The sequence below is a fragment of the Papilio xuthus genome, unplaced genomic scaffold (genome assembly GCF_000836235.2).
Source record: "Papilio xuthus unplaced genomic scaffold, Pxut_1.1 DF826949.1, whole genome shotgun sequence".
Taxonomy (NCBI): Eukaryota; Metazoa; Arthropoda; class Insecta; order Lepidoptera; family Papilionidae; genus Papilio; species Papilio xuthus.
This window is the reverse complement of record NW_013531700.1, coordinates 4,276,621-4,292,516: the sequence shown is the minus strand read 5'-3', so window position 1 is coordinate 4,292,516 and position 15,896 is coordinate 4,276,621. Positions and strand designations below refer to the sequence as shown.

The 15,896-nt window shown below is 32.0% G+C and overlaps 3 protein-coding genes across 4 annotated transcripts in view; 2 read left to right on the top strand and 1 right to left on the bottom strand.

The window, feature by feature from the left end:
* The first annotated feature begins 784 nt into the window (after positions 1-784).
* On the top strand, positions 785-8,868 carry LOC106120635 (glycosyltransferase-like protein LARGE2). Of its 2 annotated transcripts, XM_013315998.1 has the most exons (12): positions 785-1,074; positions 1,507-1,705; positions 2,053-2,267; positions 2,739-3,068; positions 3,599-3,751; positions 4,180-4,357; positions 4,749-4,879; positions 5,533-5,688; positions 6,601-6,777; positions 7,350-7,442; positions 7,837-7,967; positions 8,386-8,868. In XM_013315998.1, exons 1-12 carry the CDS (start codon positions 856-858, stop codon positions 8,525-8,527), a joined length of 2,124 nt encoding a protein of 707 aa, XP_013171452.1. In that variant the 5' UTR covers positions 785-855; the 3' UTR covers positions 8,528-8,868. The 2 variants fall into 2 exon arrangements, with proteins under 2 accessions (XP_013171452.1, XP_013171453.1); XM_013315999.1 differs by lacking the exon at positions 6,601-6,777.
* Positions 8,869-10,583: 1,715 nt separating this feature from the next.
* On the bottom strand, positions 10,584-11,893 carry IFT57 (intraflagellar transport 57). The gene has a single exon (XM_013316033.1). The coding sequence runs from the start codon at positions 11,763-11,765 to the stop codon at positions 10,647-10,649; it is 1,119 nt and encodes a 372-aa protein (XP_013171487.1). The 5' UTR covers positions 11,766-11,893; the 3' UTR covers positions 10,584-10,646.
* A 1,612-nt stretch (positions 11,894-13,505) lies between these two features.
* The window catches only part of LOC106120759 (myosin light chain kinase, smooth muscle), a 32,635-nt gene continuing 30,244 nt past the window's right edge, over positions 13,506-15,896 (top strand). Inside the window, exon 1 of the mRNA XM_013316184.1 lies at positions 13,506-13,726. The gene's annotated coding sequence lies outside the window, so the exon portion shown is untranslated. The remainder of the gene's footprint in view (positions 13,727-15,896) is intronic.

Here is a 15,896-nt window from a genome sequence, read left to right as displayed (position 1 = left end):
ACATTAGAAAACATTGTAGGAAAATATTTAATCGCTTGAGCGTTCTAATATAGCACGTTGTCAATGGCCACATCGATCAACTGTCTGCGTTGCTTTAAAAATATAAAAATGTTATTTTGTTTATAATATTACGATATAAAAGTATGCTTTCCAATCTAATAAAAATGGCTTAAATTACTTTTAGAAAACAGATTTAAGTGTTCTGCTTTCTAAAAAAAAATTTTCGAACGAATTCTGACTGACTTTGACAGTCTGATTTGACATTTGACAATTATTAATTTGTTTTGATTTTAAAAGCTTTAATACTGTGCTTTAATAATTATATAGTTTATTTCATTATTTGTACAATTTATTCTAGGAATATGTTGAATAATCATGTCCAAAGTTATTTAACATGAGTGTTCTTAAACTCAATTGAGTAAGTGAATGATATAACTTATGAATAGTACTGTGTAAATATGTTATGAGTACACTTAATAATGGTCCTTTCAGTAACTTCGTTTAAATAATTCATATTTGTTATGTTTATATTTAAATTGAACAAACGAAAAATAATCTTAAATTGAGTCCAAGGAGACGACCTAAACTGTTTACACACTTAAGGGGCTCGTTTGCTTTCTTAAAAAAATACGTTTTATATATATATAGTCGTTTCTTAAGAGATATAGTTTTGCACACATTTAATTTAATAACAAAATACATAAAATTTTGCTACTGTTTCTCAATCTTTCTCCACAATTGTATGACAAACATGTACTTTATATAATTTCCATTTCAGAACCTAACATAATAATAAAAGTAGTACAATAAATCAATTAAAAATCTACCGTAAGCGCTTGCATGATGGTTTAAAAAATGAATTTAAGATCAAAGAATGTGTTCACCTTATTCTTTCGATCCTCATTCGGGTTACCGTTAGGAACATGGATTGTTGTGTCAATTGTTTACTACTGGTGGCTGATATCACGAATAAATGTCTTAGAGACACAAAACAAAGTGTTCAAATCACAATTAAAACTATCCCAGAATGTAATGAGACAAATAGAAACAGATTCTACATACAAAGTTCCAGAGGTAAGTAAATGAAAATATATTTTAGAATAAAGTTCTCTTACTAGTTGTGTCTCTTTTGTCATATTGTTATTACTGTTTTGTAAAAAAACAGACAAACAAGGATGGCAATACATATTAATACAAAAATGTACAGAGTTCTAGAAGATACAGATATTGTTTTATTTTGTATGAGAAAGAGAAAACTAACACAGAGTTAGCCTTATTGTTTATAAAGTATCCTTTTAAAATATTTCAAATAGGTGTAGCTTTTCTGAAGCTATATTAGCAAGTGAATACCTTTATCTGACATTCCGTAAAGTAGCCTTGAGACCCTCACTGGTGATGTAAAGTTAGCTAGATTTTATAAGAGTTCAACCACTGTATGATACAAACCCAACAGATGTTAAATAGTCGAGAGATAAGTAATGTGGATTTAAATCATATTATTTCCAGATTCCAGATGAAGTTGGCACACTTTGTGAGACAGTACACATAGCATTAGTATGTATGGGCAAATGTACTCGTATTATAATGCCAATGCTAAAATCACTTCTACAACATCGACAGAACCCGATACATTTTCATTTCATAGTAGACACAGCTGCGGGACAAACTATATCCAAATTATTTGATACATGGGATTTACCAGACGGTATGTAAACAATTTTATATTTTTTATTGTGTCAGAATGATGTCCTTTGAAACAGTTTGGCAGATTTTTATGAAATTTTGCTTCCATATTTAGTAAGTCTGAGAATCTATTACTATCTTTTTTAATCCCATGCGGATGGAGTCTCGGGCAACAGCAATACAGGAGTAATATTACATTGAAACCACTCTTTCATAAAACTATATTTAAGTGTGGTACAGTATTCTGTAGTATACGGTATAACAGAATAAAAAATGGATCCTTAAAATATTTTATCTATCTAACACCCCATTATTTTTAAGATTAGTTGCTTTAAGCATATAGTAAAACTATCCTGCCTTATTTTCCAGTGAAATATTCATGTTACAATGCCCAAAACCGTCTATCTCAAGTCCGTTGGGTACCGAACAGTCATTATTCAGGTATCTATGCATTAGTGAAGTTATTATTCCCGGATATCTTACCAGATACATTACAGCAAGTTATTGTATTGGATTCAGATTTGACATTTCTCTGTGATATAGCTGAACTGTGGAATATTTTTAATAATATGACTGAGAATCAGGTAAATATTATAACATTTTTGCTGTACATAAATTCATATGTAAATTATATAGTCATCCTAGTCCTTCTGTATGAAAAAAATAGAGACGAAATATGTTTTGTAAGTTTGGTAGTAGCATATCATGGTATCAGAAGCCATATTAACTGGGTTTCCGAGTTTAAAATCCCCTTTTAAAACATATTATCATCTCGGGTTTGTTAAAGATGAAAGCTAGGGAATATTATGTTAGAAACCCACAGTATATTAATTTTAATAGAAAGTACCGCATTAAATAAGATATTTAATTTTAAATCTGACTATTCTTACTGTGAGTTTCTGAGATTAAAATCTCTGTTTAAAATATATTTTCTCTGCTTTGTTTATGACATTGATGGCATGTTTTATATAGTGATTTTAGTGTCAAATCTAGTTAATATTTAAAACTTAATATAATCATGATTGATTAATTTCTTTATAGTTTCCTTATTACAGTTGTTTGGTTTAGTTGAAAATGAAAGCAATTGGTACTTTGATACAGCAAAGAGATGGCCGGCACTTGGTAGAGGTTATAATACTGGAGTAATGTTGCTGGATTTAAATAAAATACGTAATAAAATCAACTGGACGAAAGTATGGCATAGTGCGGTTAATGAGAATATAGAACTATTGAAACAGACAACTTTAGCGGACCAAGATGTAATAAATGCGATTATTAAAAAGGATCCAATACTCGTTTATAATATTAGCTGTCAATATAATGTTCAAATGTCAACGAAGACTTTAGCTAAAGGCTGTTACGGTGAAGATAGAAATAATATCAAGGTAAGACCCATTTGCATAGTAATTGGGATTTCTAATTTTAGTTCACTTTCTCTTAGTACCATTTTCTTATTTAGAAAGCATGGGGAGGGGATTTGACAGAAGAAGGGACGCATAGGATGGAAAAATAACCTTTCTGTGCACTTCCTCTGTCGATTAAAAGTATTTAAGCAACGGTTATTTGGTGAATTCATGTGGCCTTTTGCTTGTTTATGAATACATAAAATATTCTAGTGTTTTTAGTCTTGTTATTATTCATATTATAAACAATTGTGTGTTCTATGATATTATCAGATTCAAATATGTTGTTTGTATAATTTATGTCTTATAACAGTGGTCAAATCAAAGTAATCTTTTGTGCTATTCTTTGAAAATTTTTGAAATAATAAAAGAAACTAGAAATTATTATATCTTTATCTTCTTTAGAATCATTTAAATACTATTGCCAATAAGACGATCTATTAAACAGCAGACATTTTTTTGAATTAGGAATACTTATTCATCTACAAAATTGTTAATATAATTTTTTTCAGATAATCCATTGGAATTCTCCGAGTAAATACAACATCAGGATACGAGATGCGGACTATTTTAAAAATATTCACTTATCATATGTTAATTTTGATGGTAACTTGTTAAAACAGAAACTACATACATGCTCGCAAACTGAACCTGTTACATATAAGGTAAATTGTTATATATTTGCGATTCCTATATGTATATATTTTAAATGTGAAAGTAACTCTGTCTGTATGTCCTTCTTTCACGCAAAAAGTACTAAACCGATTTAAATGAAATTAACAGATAGTCTAGAACCTGGGGAAGGACATAGGCTACTTTTTAACGCGAAAAAAATGTTGTAAGGGGTTGAAATTTGTATGGAAATATCGTCTTTTTTACATATAGAAGCTTGAATTTGATATAACAAATATGACATTCAATTTTTGGAAAAGTTTTACCCTCAAGGGGTCAAAATATTAATATAAATTAATATAAATATAAATAAAGGCAATGAAATAAAATTTGATATTGTGCTAAGGCCATTCAAAAAAAAATTCCTAGTTTCTCAATCTGTATGTAATTAATACTGCAAATGTATAATTGATTTTTTCAGATAAATTATTCAGATCTATGCAGCAGCTTCCGCGCTGCGCAACGAGTTAAGTTACGCACTCATTTGTACTACATGGAGTACACGTACGCTGACATAGACAACTTTGACGTCACTCTAGTGTTGCAGCTGTCTATGGATAGACTACAGTTCCTAGAGCGATTAGTCAAATATTGGGAAGGTAATTGTCTCCTGTTCAAAATTATTGCCTTTTTTTTGTTTTATTTATTAAGATACTGAATATATAATCTTATTTCTTGCTAATATTATAAATGAGAAGGTTTAGATGGATGGATGGATGTTTGAAAGTATCTCCAGAAAGGCTGCATGAATCTAGATGAAATTTGTCATAGATATAGAACATAGTCCGGAAGAACACATAGCCTACTTATTAAGTTTTTTTTTAATTCGGCGTGGACGCAATCGCGGGCGACTGCTAGTTAACAAATAAACTAACGTTACGTACAAAATAAAACCTTTAAAAGTATCCTTCAATAATTACAGACTAATCTAAGTGACTAACAAAGAATAAATTTCTTTGTACCTTTAGTAATACGCGTAATAATTTTAAGGTCCGCTAAGTGCTGCCATCTATCTGTCAGACTGCGAGGTGACAAAATTCGAAAGCTTTATACGCGATTGGTCGGATACTCTTAGCAGTAGGAAGAATATTGGATACCATTTAGTTTTCAAACATGATGATGTAAGTGGTGAAGAGATAATTAATTAATTAATAAAAAAAAAATATAAAATATTCATTCAATACTATGTCGCCATCAGACTATTTTTTTTAATATTAGCGGATTTTTCTTAATTTACTAATATTTCTTTAACCATTCCAACTAAGCTCTATGCTTGTGCTAGGATATGGTTTACGACAATAGTCAAATGGTGGAATTCGAAACCCCGACCACCTGATCGCCACTTACTCTGTACAATTAGGCTGTTGGCGCTTATTAAAATTTTAGTTTTATAGTAAATTTTAAACCTAAAAATTGATAACAAAATTCCAGCTTTGTTAAGATGATAGCGTCTGGCGGCAACGGGATCTTGGTCTATATTTTGTGATTTTTTTATCATAAGGTGGCAAATGAGCGAGCGGCTACCTGAAATCGCTGAAATAGCGAAGTGACCGTTGCCCATAGACATATGCAATTGCATATGCGTTGCCTACCTTTGATCGACGAAGGAAAGGATGCACAGAAAGAAAATATCTTCCCTTACCATGCATCCTCTCATCGGGAAAGTCAACTTCCACTTCCCATTCTTTCCTTATTAGAAAAAGGGTGGGAAGGGAAAGAGGACTAAATTATGCCTATTTCTATTTCTTTGTAATTCTTTTTAATAACATAACAGGTACATTATCCAGTGAACTATCTTCGTAACGTAGCTTTGGAGAATGTGAACACTCCATACGTTTTCCTAATGGACGTCGACTTTGTACCTATGGCCGGACTTTACGATCACTTGAGAGATGCTGTTAAGATTATCAACCCTTATGCACAGAAAAAGGTCAGTACTAATGTATTTGAAAGCAATTTGTAGGGGAAAGCACTAGACACTCACTCACTGATATAGATTTATTACTCACAACTCACAAGAACAATTCACAATAAATGGAACAACTCAAAAAATCTTAAATTAATACAACGTATATTCAAAATAGTTACTCCAAACCATATCGCGATTCGTTATCGAACAGCGCCATCTAGTTGTGTAATCGTTACTAACACAATTACTCTAAGTTTTTTTTCAATTAATCTAATCGCATGAATCTATAGGTACTTTGGTCCTTCTAGTCGGATAATTTTTAAGATATGTATAATACAATCGAATTTGGATACATAAGAGTCACTAATCTTTATAAGAGAGAAACTAATATAAGTGAGAAAAATATCGTGTTCTCTTGGAAATTAGCTAATCCTGTTTTTATTTGACCCAATTGACAATCAAAATGGTATTAGTCACTTGTAGCCTAATCTTGACAGTTTGAAAAGTGAGATGTGTCATTACACGAGTCAAGACTTACTCAAACGACTAACCGTGGGTTTCTGATACTATTATCTCTGTATAAAATATCGTCATCCTTGTCTTTCATTTTTGATAAAACAAAGATAGCTATATGTTTTAAACGGGGATTATCGATTCAGAAACCCATAGTAAGTTTATCAGAAATGAGTATATTTTGCATACAGTCTTTAATTTTTCCGATCCTTCGAGTCGGATATTAAATTACATGATTGTTTCTTTACTTATTATGATTTTTATTTATTTTTAATCATGTTGTTTTAACATTATTTTCATTTATTTGTAATTAAACGTTTGACTTTTGAAGGCATTGAAATGAGAGGCACTTTTGTAAGATAAGGGGTAATATAAATGAGGTATGGAAACAATATGATGGATATAATATATAATTTATAGTGCCTGGTGGTAGCCGCGTTTGAGACGCAACGTTACCGTGCGTCTCCGCCCCGCAGTAAGGCCGCGTTGCGCGCTCGTCTCGCTAACGACGTGGCTCCCTTCAGAGCACGCGAGTGGCCGCGCGGACATCGCGCTACTAATTACACTAAATGGATAAATGCTAACGCACCATATAATGTAAGTTGTGTTAGTAAGAAAATCCGACACTGCGCCGGTGTACTGGCGCAACACTTAGTCTTACTAAAATGTCCACGTTTATGTCTCCTCACTAATCATTGTGACACTTGACTAAGTAACGAAAGCGCGCCATTCGCGCCAAAGGATTCTAACTAATAATGTCTAAATGTTTAAAACTTATCAATCAAGAGATTTACAACTGACCTCTATAAATGGACTGGCTATCAGACTTAGTATTTTATTCCTATTTGATTTTCGCCATTATGTCGCCAAGATGGTGGTGTGAACTTGAATAATATAGATAGAATTAACTATTACGTAACATCAACAGGCGAGTTTAAATTGGAACAAATGAAAGCTGTAATTTCCAAACGATCGCCTATCCATTTATAGAGATTCGTATACTAACGAGAATAACTTTTCCTTTCTCTAAATATTAGTACATTTTTGTATATTAACATTTTTTATATCATTTCAACTATACTAAGCTTGGGCTAGGTTCATCACAATAGTCGAAATGTTGGGATTCGAACCTTTGACCGATTAATGAATTGTGTGTTGGTTTTCCCCAGGTCGAATGGCAGTCAGACTACGAACCGTATTTGGTAGTCCACCGTTCGGTTCCCAAATACGATACAAGATTCTCCGGATTCGGTTGGAATAAAGTAAGTAGTACACTTAGTTAATTCATAATCCGGTTTTATAATCTACTACCAAATTACTGATTCAGAATAATAACCAAACTTTTTATTTTTTTCTAAAAAATCTTCAATGTTTTTTTAACAAAAAAAATATCTAAAAGTCTGATTTTTTATCGTTTGGCATGGAAATACGATTAAATTACATTTATACTAGCTTTCTCCCGCCACTCTATCCTTGTAGTATCGAAAATAAACTTAATAAGAAGCCTATGTGATCCAGACTATGTTCTACATCTATACCAAATTTCACCAAAATCCGTTAAAGCGTTCTACTGATACCTTCTTACAAACATCCATGTAAACATTTGCATTTATAATATTCGTAAGATAATAATTTTAATTTAATTTATGACTTCAGGTGTCTCACAGTGTAGAACTCCGCGCCCAGGGTTACCAAGCCGTGGTGCTGCCTGGCGCGTTCGTAGTACACACGCCTCATGCTCCTTCACACGATATTACTGCCTTCCGCGCAGACCCGCACTATCGTGTGTAAGTGCCTTTATATACTAGCTGTCGACCGTTACACCGTTCGCACCGAATTAAAAAAAAATTAGTAGCCTATGTGTTCTGCCAGACTATGTTCCACATCTATACCAAATTTCAGCGAGATCCATGTAGCCGTTCTGAAGTTACTTTCTAACAAACATTCAAGCAGCAACTCCCCCCCCCCCCCTACGACGCTATACAACAGTCCAGATAAGATTTTTGAAAACATGGATATTTAGCTATAGTTGGATTTTAAATTGTATAATTAAAAAAATATATATTAGAGTAGATTAAGACAAATTAAAAAAAAATTATGGCCTTATCACCCTTAACTTAGGGTAGGCTCCGAGCCCCTCGGTGGGGACATATAGTGAGCTGATGATGATGATGATGATGAAAAAAAAATTCTAACAATTTTCAGATGTCTAGCGATACTAAAGCAAGAGTTTATGGACGACCTCAAAAGGAAGTACAACGTTACATTTGAAGAACCATCGAAACAAGAATCAATTTATTTAGGACAAGCTAAAAGCTTACTTCATAATCAAAAGGATAAATTATAATAATTTTAAAATGATAAGTATCAAGAAAGTAAGTTTTCGCACGTAAATAAAACAGAAAAGTATCAATTACTAATAAAAAATATACAATAGGATAAAAAAAAATCTAGTTTCAGAAAAATGTCATAAAATTGAAATGTGTGCTAGTTGATATAATGCGAAAGTACAGATGTATGGACGTATGGATGGATGATTATCAGCAGATAATTTCAAAAAACTAAAGATATCTGGAGGAAATTATTTCTATCTGGAACTGCGTATAGACAACTCATTTTTTTCTTCACGAAGTAACAAATCAAATAATATTTCACACATTACTTTTCCAACAAATATTACAAATAATATTTAAGTATAAATAAATGAACAATAATTAAGAGCGTTGGTGGCTCAGGGGTGAAGAACTTGACTTACAATCTGCAGGTCCTAGGTTCGAATCCCGCCATGTACCGTTGTGTTTTGCGATATCCGATTTACATACACATTTATCCGACGTTCTTACGGTGAAGGAAAACATCGTGATGCAACCTGCACATATCTGAGAAGAAATTCAAAGATATGTGTGAAGTCAACCAACCCGCACTTGGCCAGCGTGGTTGACTATGGCCTAATCACCTTTGATTAAGGGTAGGCTCCGAGCCCCTCAGTATGGGACGTATAGTGAGTTGATGATGATGAATTAAAATGTTTAAATTTACAAAAAAAAAAAGAAAAAAAAAATACAAATCCTGTGTATTGTGATTCCAGATTTTTTTTTATTTTTGTGCTAGATAATGCTAAATATTTAGGTTTATGCTATATTTCTAACTTGCTTAAACTTTCCACTATATAGGTAGGCTATAAATATAAACCCTTAACTTAGGGTAGGCTCCGAGCCCCTCAGTGGGGATGTATAGTGAGCCGATGATGATGATGTTCAATAAGAAATAATAAAGAATTTTGTAATAACTTTATGAATAGTTATAAGAACAATGAAAATGGCTTTACATAATATTAAATGGTGATGAAATTTTTTTTTTACATTTAATTTTTGTTTGTTGAAAAACTCAATTATTCAACAAAAGTATTTTTTATTATAATTTTCAATATTAAGTTTCCGCTTTACAATTCACTAGTATTAGAGTTTGTTTGTTTAAAAAAAAAACATAAAAAAATGTTCTATTAGTTACATACATTTTTTTAATAACAAAAAGTCAATACGTAATAATAATAAGTAGAAGGAATATTTTTTTTTTTAAATGACATCGAGTAAAATATAAATCTGCTTAAATAATAATTTATTTATTTTTATTGAGTATTTTTTTTATTTTTTTATTAATTGCGATAGTTTTAAGATTTTTATTATCTTGCTTTTTTATATTGCAGCTGTAAAAAATTAAATTATAACAACTGTATTCTTATATACATATATATTTTTTTAATTTGTTTACAATATGTTTTACTAAAAATAAAATCTTATTTTTAAACACATTTTTAAGTTTTTAATTGTATTAAACAAATTAGATAACATATAAATTAATTAAGAATAATTAAAATAATGCAAGAAATTGTGTAGATTTTACAATGATTCCTAAAATTACCAAAGTTAAAAACCCTTATAAGTTCTATTCCTAAACAAAATTATTTTTTTTTAATGTTTATTTAATTTAAAGATGTTATGTATCTACAATTGTTTATTAAAATATGAAAAATAAAAATAACATGTCTGTAAAAAAAAATAACATAAAAAAAAATTGTCACCTCGGAATTAAAGCATAATACACATGTTACATTTTTTAAAATGCTTATTCTATCATATTTATGCCTTTATATTCTAAATACTTTGTAATTAATGCGAAAAATTTTGTAAATGCTTACTCTGAAAATCCCAAAAATGTTGTAAGCTTGATTTTGTATTATTAATCTAAGAAAAATGATTAAAATATAACATTACAATCACTTTTATATGAAATTTTATTTTAGTTTTTACATTCAGGCGATTGATGCAATGTCCCAAAAAAGTTTTTATTTCATGTATGAAAATATATAAGAAAAAAAATTTTGTTCATAACAACTTTTTTATTTATAGATAATAAATCTTATCTCTCCGTAAAGAAATTAAATTAACTAAACTTAGCTTAGTATTTCAATATTCCTTATTTAAGATTCCAGTTTCAGTATTAGTCAAAAAAATATTACTCTTCGGACTTTCCTTTGATATCAAAAGCCACAATAAAACAATAATTTGAAAATCTAATTCTTGTATATCCTTTTTTAAAGTTTCCACAGCTTTCTTAGCGGATAACAAAGGAGAAGTATCATTCATAGAAGATCCCTTCTGTTCTGTTCTCTGCTTAATATTTTCTACCTTTGCAGTCACTTCATTCAATTTCTCCTGTCGTTCAGTAACTCCGGCACTCACTTCTTTATATTCATCAGTAGCTTTCTTTAGCTCGTTCAAAAGTGAACCATATTCTTTAACAAGAGGTTCAAATTGTTCGTTCAGAATATTTTCACGTGCAGAAACTTTATCCATTACTGAACTAATGTTGTTGTGTACTTTGTTCAATTGTGATCCAGTTGTTTTGAGTCTTTCCAATAGTTCATTTTTGTAGGTTTCCATTTGAGATAATCTCGCTCGCCAATCTCGTCCATCAGCCGATATTTTCAATCTTAAAGCTGGTGCAACTCTTTCTAATTCCAATTTCCATTCTTCCCAATCATGTACCATAGTAACAGATTTCATTGATTCTTTTTCCTCTTTATTCTCGTCACCAGAATCATCTGAATGACCGATCATCTCTTCTTCGATTTTATCGAGAAATATTTCTGTCTCATCTTCTATTTGATCGACGTCATCTGATAATTCTTCAGGATCAGGGATATCGATGATTGGTTTCTCCCATTCAAAATTTTCTTTTTTGAACGCCTCATCGGCCAAAACATTCAAAATATAACAGACTTGGTCTCCATAACCTTGTTTGAGTTTGTGTGAAGAGAAATCAACGGTTATTTCTCTTTCACGTAGTACGTCTAGTATGCTTGCTATTGTTGCATTGGGATCGTCTTCTTCGTTAGGCTGCTCAAACTCTTGACCAGTCTTCCGGATGAGCCAGGCGGCAGTAGATGCGAAAACGAAGAATTGCTCTACAGGATTTGTGGTGGTGAGGAAATAATAACGACTCATTGGTTTCATTTTGATCTGTGGTCGTAATTCCGTGTCGATTTTTAGTAAACGTAATTTATCCATTACATTCAAATCCATCCCTTAAAAGCACGATGTCTATGGTGAAATTTCTAAACGTTTGAAAGAACCTTTTAGGTATAAATTCCAGTATTTTGTGATTAATTCAATGCACAGCATATCGCTTCGATTTCAAAAACAATGTTTGTATTTACGTCGTCATGGTAACGCCATAGATTAAGTTTGGAACGTCCCTTTTCATGTGCAAAGAGTATTTACTAAGTCGCCTCGTAATAGTTGTTGGCAGTAGGTACTCATTTCTATCACAATCTAGGCCAATTACCAGAACTTATGTAAACAAAAGCTTTTTACTTCAGTTGGCAGCTAAAAATCAAGGTCAAGGGAAGTAACTGAAATATTTTGGCACTAACATGTAACTCTGGGCACCGACCAGTGCTCCAAATATTGTAATGTTTGGAAACTATAACAATAGATGTCGGGGGACGAAAATATCAATGCCATTATGAATTTTTGGCAATGATATGTCATTTGGCGTCCATCTGACTGAGCATGAACAAAGTTAGACGATGTCTACTAATATTAGATCAATCAACCCGATAGTCTAAATGCGAATATTTCAATGGATATTTTTCTATCTAGAACAGCAGTACAGATCTTCCTGAAATTTGGCATATATGTATAGTCTGGAAGAACACATAGGTTACTAAGATTTATTAAAACAGGACGGAGACGCAGGCGACAGCTAGTATAAGTACGATAAGCCTAAGTTTCATAATTATATGAGGGAAGTTCCACATAAAAATATTCAGGTTTTACCTATGCCCCTGGAGCTCTATGACTTTCAAAAGGGCTTATTAAATTATCTTGTAATCTATTACCAAATTAACGCCTATATTTCCATAATAAATACAAAATGACGTCATTCTTACTATTTAAAACCTCCTTAACCATAAACAACAAACGGTTGACGAAATTTTCCTGCGCCTGTTTGTGAATCAGCATTGAATGTCAATATGTTATCTTTGTTTCAGAGGAAGTGATTCAACGTATAATCCATAGTTTAATCTCCATTTGTGTCGACTCTAACAAATGCTTTAAAAACAAAGTTATTAGAGTCCGCACAAAAAGAGATAAAAGCAAATTAATAATTGTTTCACTTGCATCAAACATCTTCATTGTTTAAAGCATAACTTTCAAAGCGCAACCTTTTCAGTGCACGAAAACTGCACCAGTAAAAGACCTTCACATTTCGCAACCAACGCTCTAAAGTTCACTCAAACGAGGTACAAAGCAATCGTTATTTAGGCGTTCTCTTTTAAATATATATTTTACTTCGTCTTCAAAACGTTTTTGTTTCGATAAAACAAATATCCGTAAAGAAAATATTTAACTTTACCGTAATGTTTAGAACGAGAAGGAAGAAAGATAATTTCATCAGTAGAAATAATTATAATTAGTTGCATCTTGTTTTTTATAAAACCCACCTGACGTAAAGAGTTACATCTCTCTCATTAGACATGTAACCCTTTACGTTGAATATGTTAATATGCGTTAAAGGTCAATTCAGTTCTACATTTTCGCTAACTCTTGTACAAAGTGCGGGTAGTCATAAAAATCTTAAAGCATTGGATATATTGTGAGTGATGACTATCAGTTTACGATGGATGTTCATCACAGAGGTTGCTATCAAAAACTGTACAATATTGTCCGGTTAGACTTGTGCAAAAACAAATAAAAAAGCTCTAATAAAGAGCGGCTTTATCTCGTGTTACTGCGTCGATAAAATTAGAATCGACAGGCAGCGCCTGCGCAACGTCAGTCGCGATCGAGCGCCCGCGGTGATCGAACGCGCTCAACGTAAGCTAGCACAATTATAGTCTCGTTTCTTTTGTTAAACATTAGTTTGAGTGAATTTTAATCTTGTGCCTGTGTATGACACGTTGGATGTGCAATTACTTGTGAAACAGCCGAATTGGAGTCGATTTTCTTGTACCTGTGTAATGTGTATAAACTTGTAAAAGGTAAGTTCGCTTATACGGCGATTGGGATTTGAAAGTGGCGGCTTTTTTTAATTTATTGGAAGTAGAAGCTACCGGTATGTGGGTCTGCGAAGTCCGTGTGCGACTCTCTTGCGACAGTGTCACCCGGTTAAGCCTCTCGACCGTTAGCAAGACAAGACCATGCCCGATGCAGATACTCGAGTAGTCATAAGTTAGGCGCCGAGTGAACGGCTCATTGGCCATTTTATTTTGCCTTTTATATCGAGTTCTTTTAGACAAGAATTATGAGCATTCATTATTTATATTTGTATAATTCCTTTCATAATTATCAGTAAGTTAGTTATCTTCTTTTTTGAATTTATTTGGTAAAGGTAAAGGTCGCAAAGCAATGAGGGTATTTACAAAACATAAGATTTTGAAACTATTATTTATTTTGTTTGTTCTAAATTTGCTGTGTGCATATCAAAACTTTTGTAATTTTTTAATTGAAGTTTAATTTCGATAAACTAAATAACAATACATAAAAAAAACATTTTTATTGTGATCTATTAAGACTTTATAATGCAATTACTAAACAAAATATTAGATTAGTCAAGGAATAAATTTTTCATCTTTCGATTGAAAAGAAATAATTTATCGAAACGCCGACTTAACGTCGTTTAAAGGTGACCCACATGTTAAACATTTCCAATAAGATTAAATCTTAAGCCTTTTGGGAGAAGACGAAAGCACTCTTGGGTGTGTACTTCAGATGAGTTAACAGTACGGCCGATAGGAAAGAAGTCTTGAAAACTCTGACAACCAAAAGAGTCATTGGCATTTCTCTCAGTCACATTAAAAAAGAACCCAACAACAAGTTTGTTATGGCGATGCATTTTGGTGTCCTACGACCTTATTTTTAGTTTCTACATTTAACTGCAGATAATTGGTTCAATCTTAGGTTTGAAAGAGGTGCAATAGTAGTAATCATGTTGGTGTAATTGTATGATTGATAAAAAAACATGGTCGCGAAGACCTATAAAATATTCTATCTATGTACCATGTAGTATATCAAGATTTAAAAAACATGATGTCTTGGAAACCACCTGATTAAACTAGCGCTTGTAGCTCAAACCAAAACAAAGTTTGAATATCTATCGATATTAACTAACTACATTGGCGCGATCAACAAAATGGGATCTTAGCCTTCGACACTAAGAGTCTCCAGCTTTCGTGATCACCTCGGCTCAGTCGTTCAGCTGTTCGTTCGGATCTGGAACCCTTAGCTGTATCATGAAGATGTTTTAATGACATAGCAACTTTCCATTAGGTAAAGGTTATTCTTAATTACGTGTCAATCTACCGGACGCTAATATAATGTTGGCCGCAAGCCATATTTTTATCAACATGATTTTTTATTGCACGTAATTTTGTGATATCCGATGACAATGATTAAAGTTGATACGCTTACATGAAAAAGATAAACAAGTCTTATCACTTGTAACGATGCTGTTATAGGAAATATTCATTAATTAATCTTTTTCTTGAATGGTAAAATCAAAAATTATCCGACGTTCTTATGGTAAAGGAAAACATCGTGCTACAACCTGCACGAAGAAATTCAATGATATGTGTGAAGTCAATCAACCCGGACTGGACTAGAATTGATTTAGGGTAGGCTCCGAGCCCCTTAGTGGGGACGTGTAGCTGATGATGATGTAAATCAGAAAAAACTATGCTTTAGTGGAAGAAACCTATAACGTAGTAATTATATTAATCACAATTAAGATCGATTGGAGATTTACACGATGAATCATAGTCAAAAAGGAATTAAAATTTTAACTAACAAATATAAACACGAATAGAAACAATATGGAACTAAATCATTATCTAATTCAATTAAAAAAATAAACAGAAATAGTGCCAAATTTCGGTCACGTTTTCCGTTCGCTAGCTGGATTTAAGAATAGACAACGCGTGAACCCTCACTTGGCAACTATGTTCATTAAAAAAACAAGAAACATCGTAAGTGACATTTTTTCTATTGTTCAATGTAATTTCTGTGTATAACTGAACAGAATAATAACGACATAATTATTTTTAACACGCGTATATATTTAATTCAAACGCATTGCATTAAACCATGCATACAAGTATTCTGAGAAAAAAAAAAGTTTTAATTGCCGTGAAATACTGCAAATGACAAGATGCT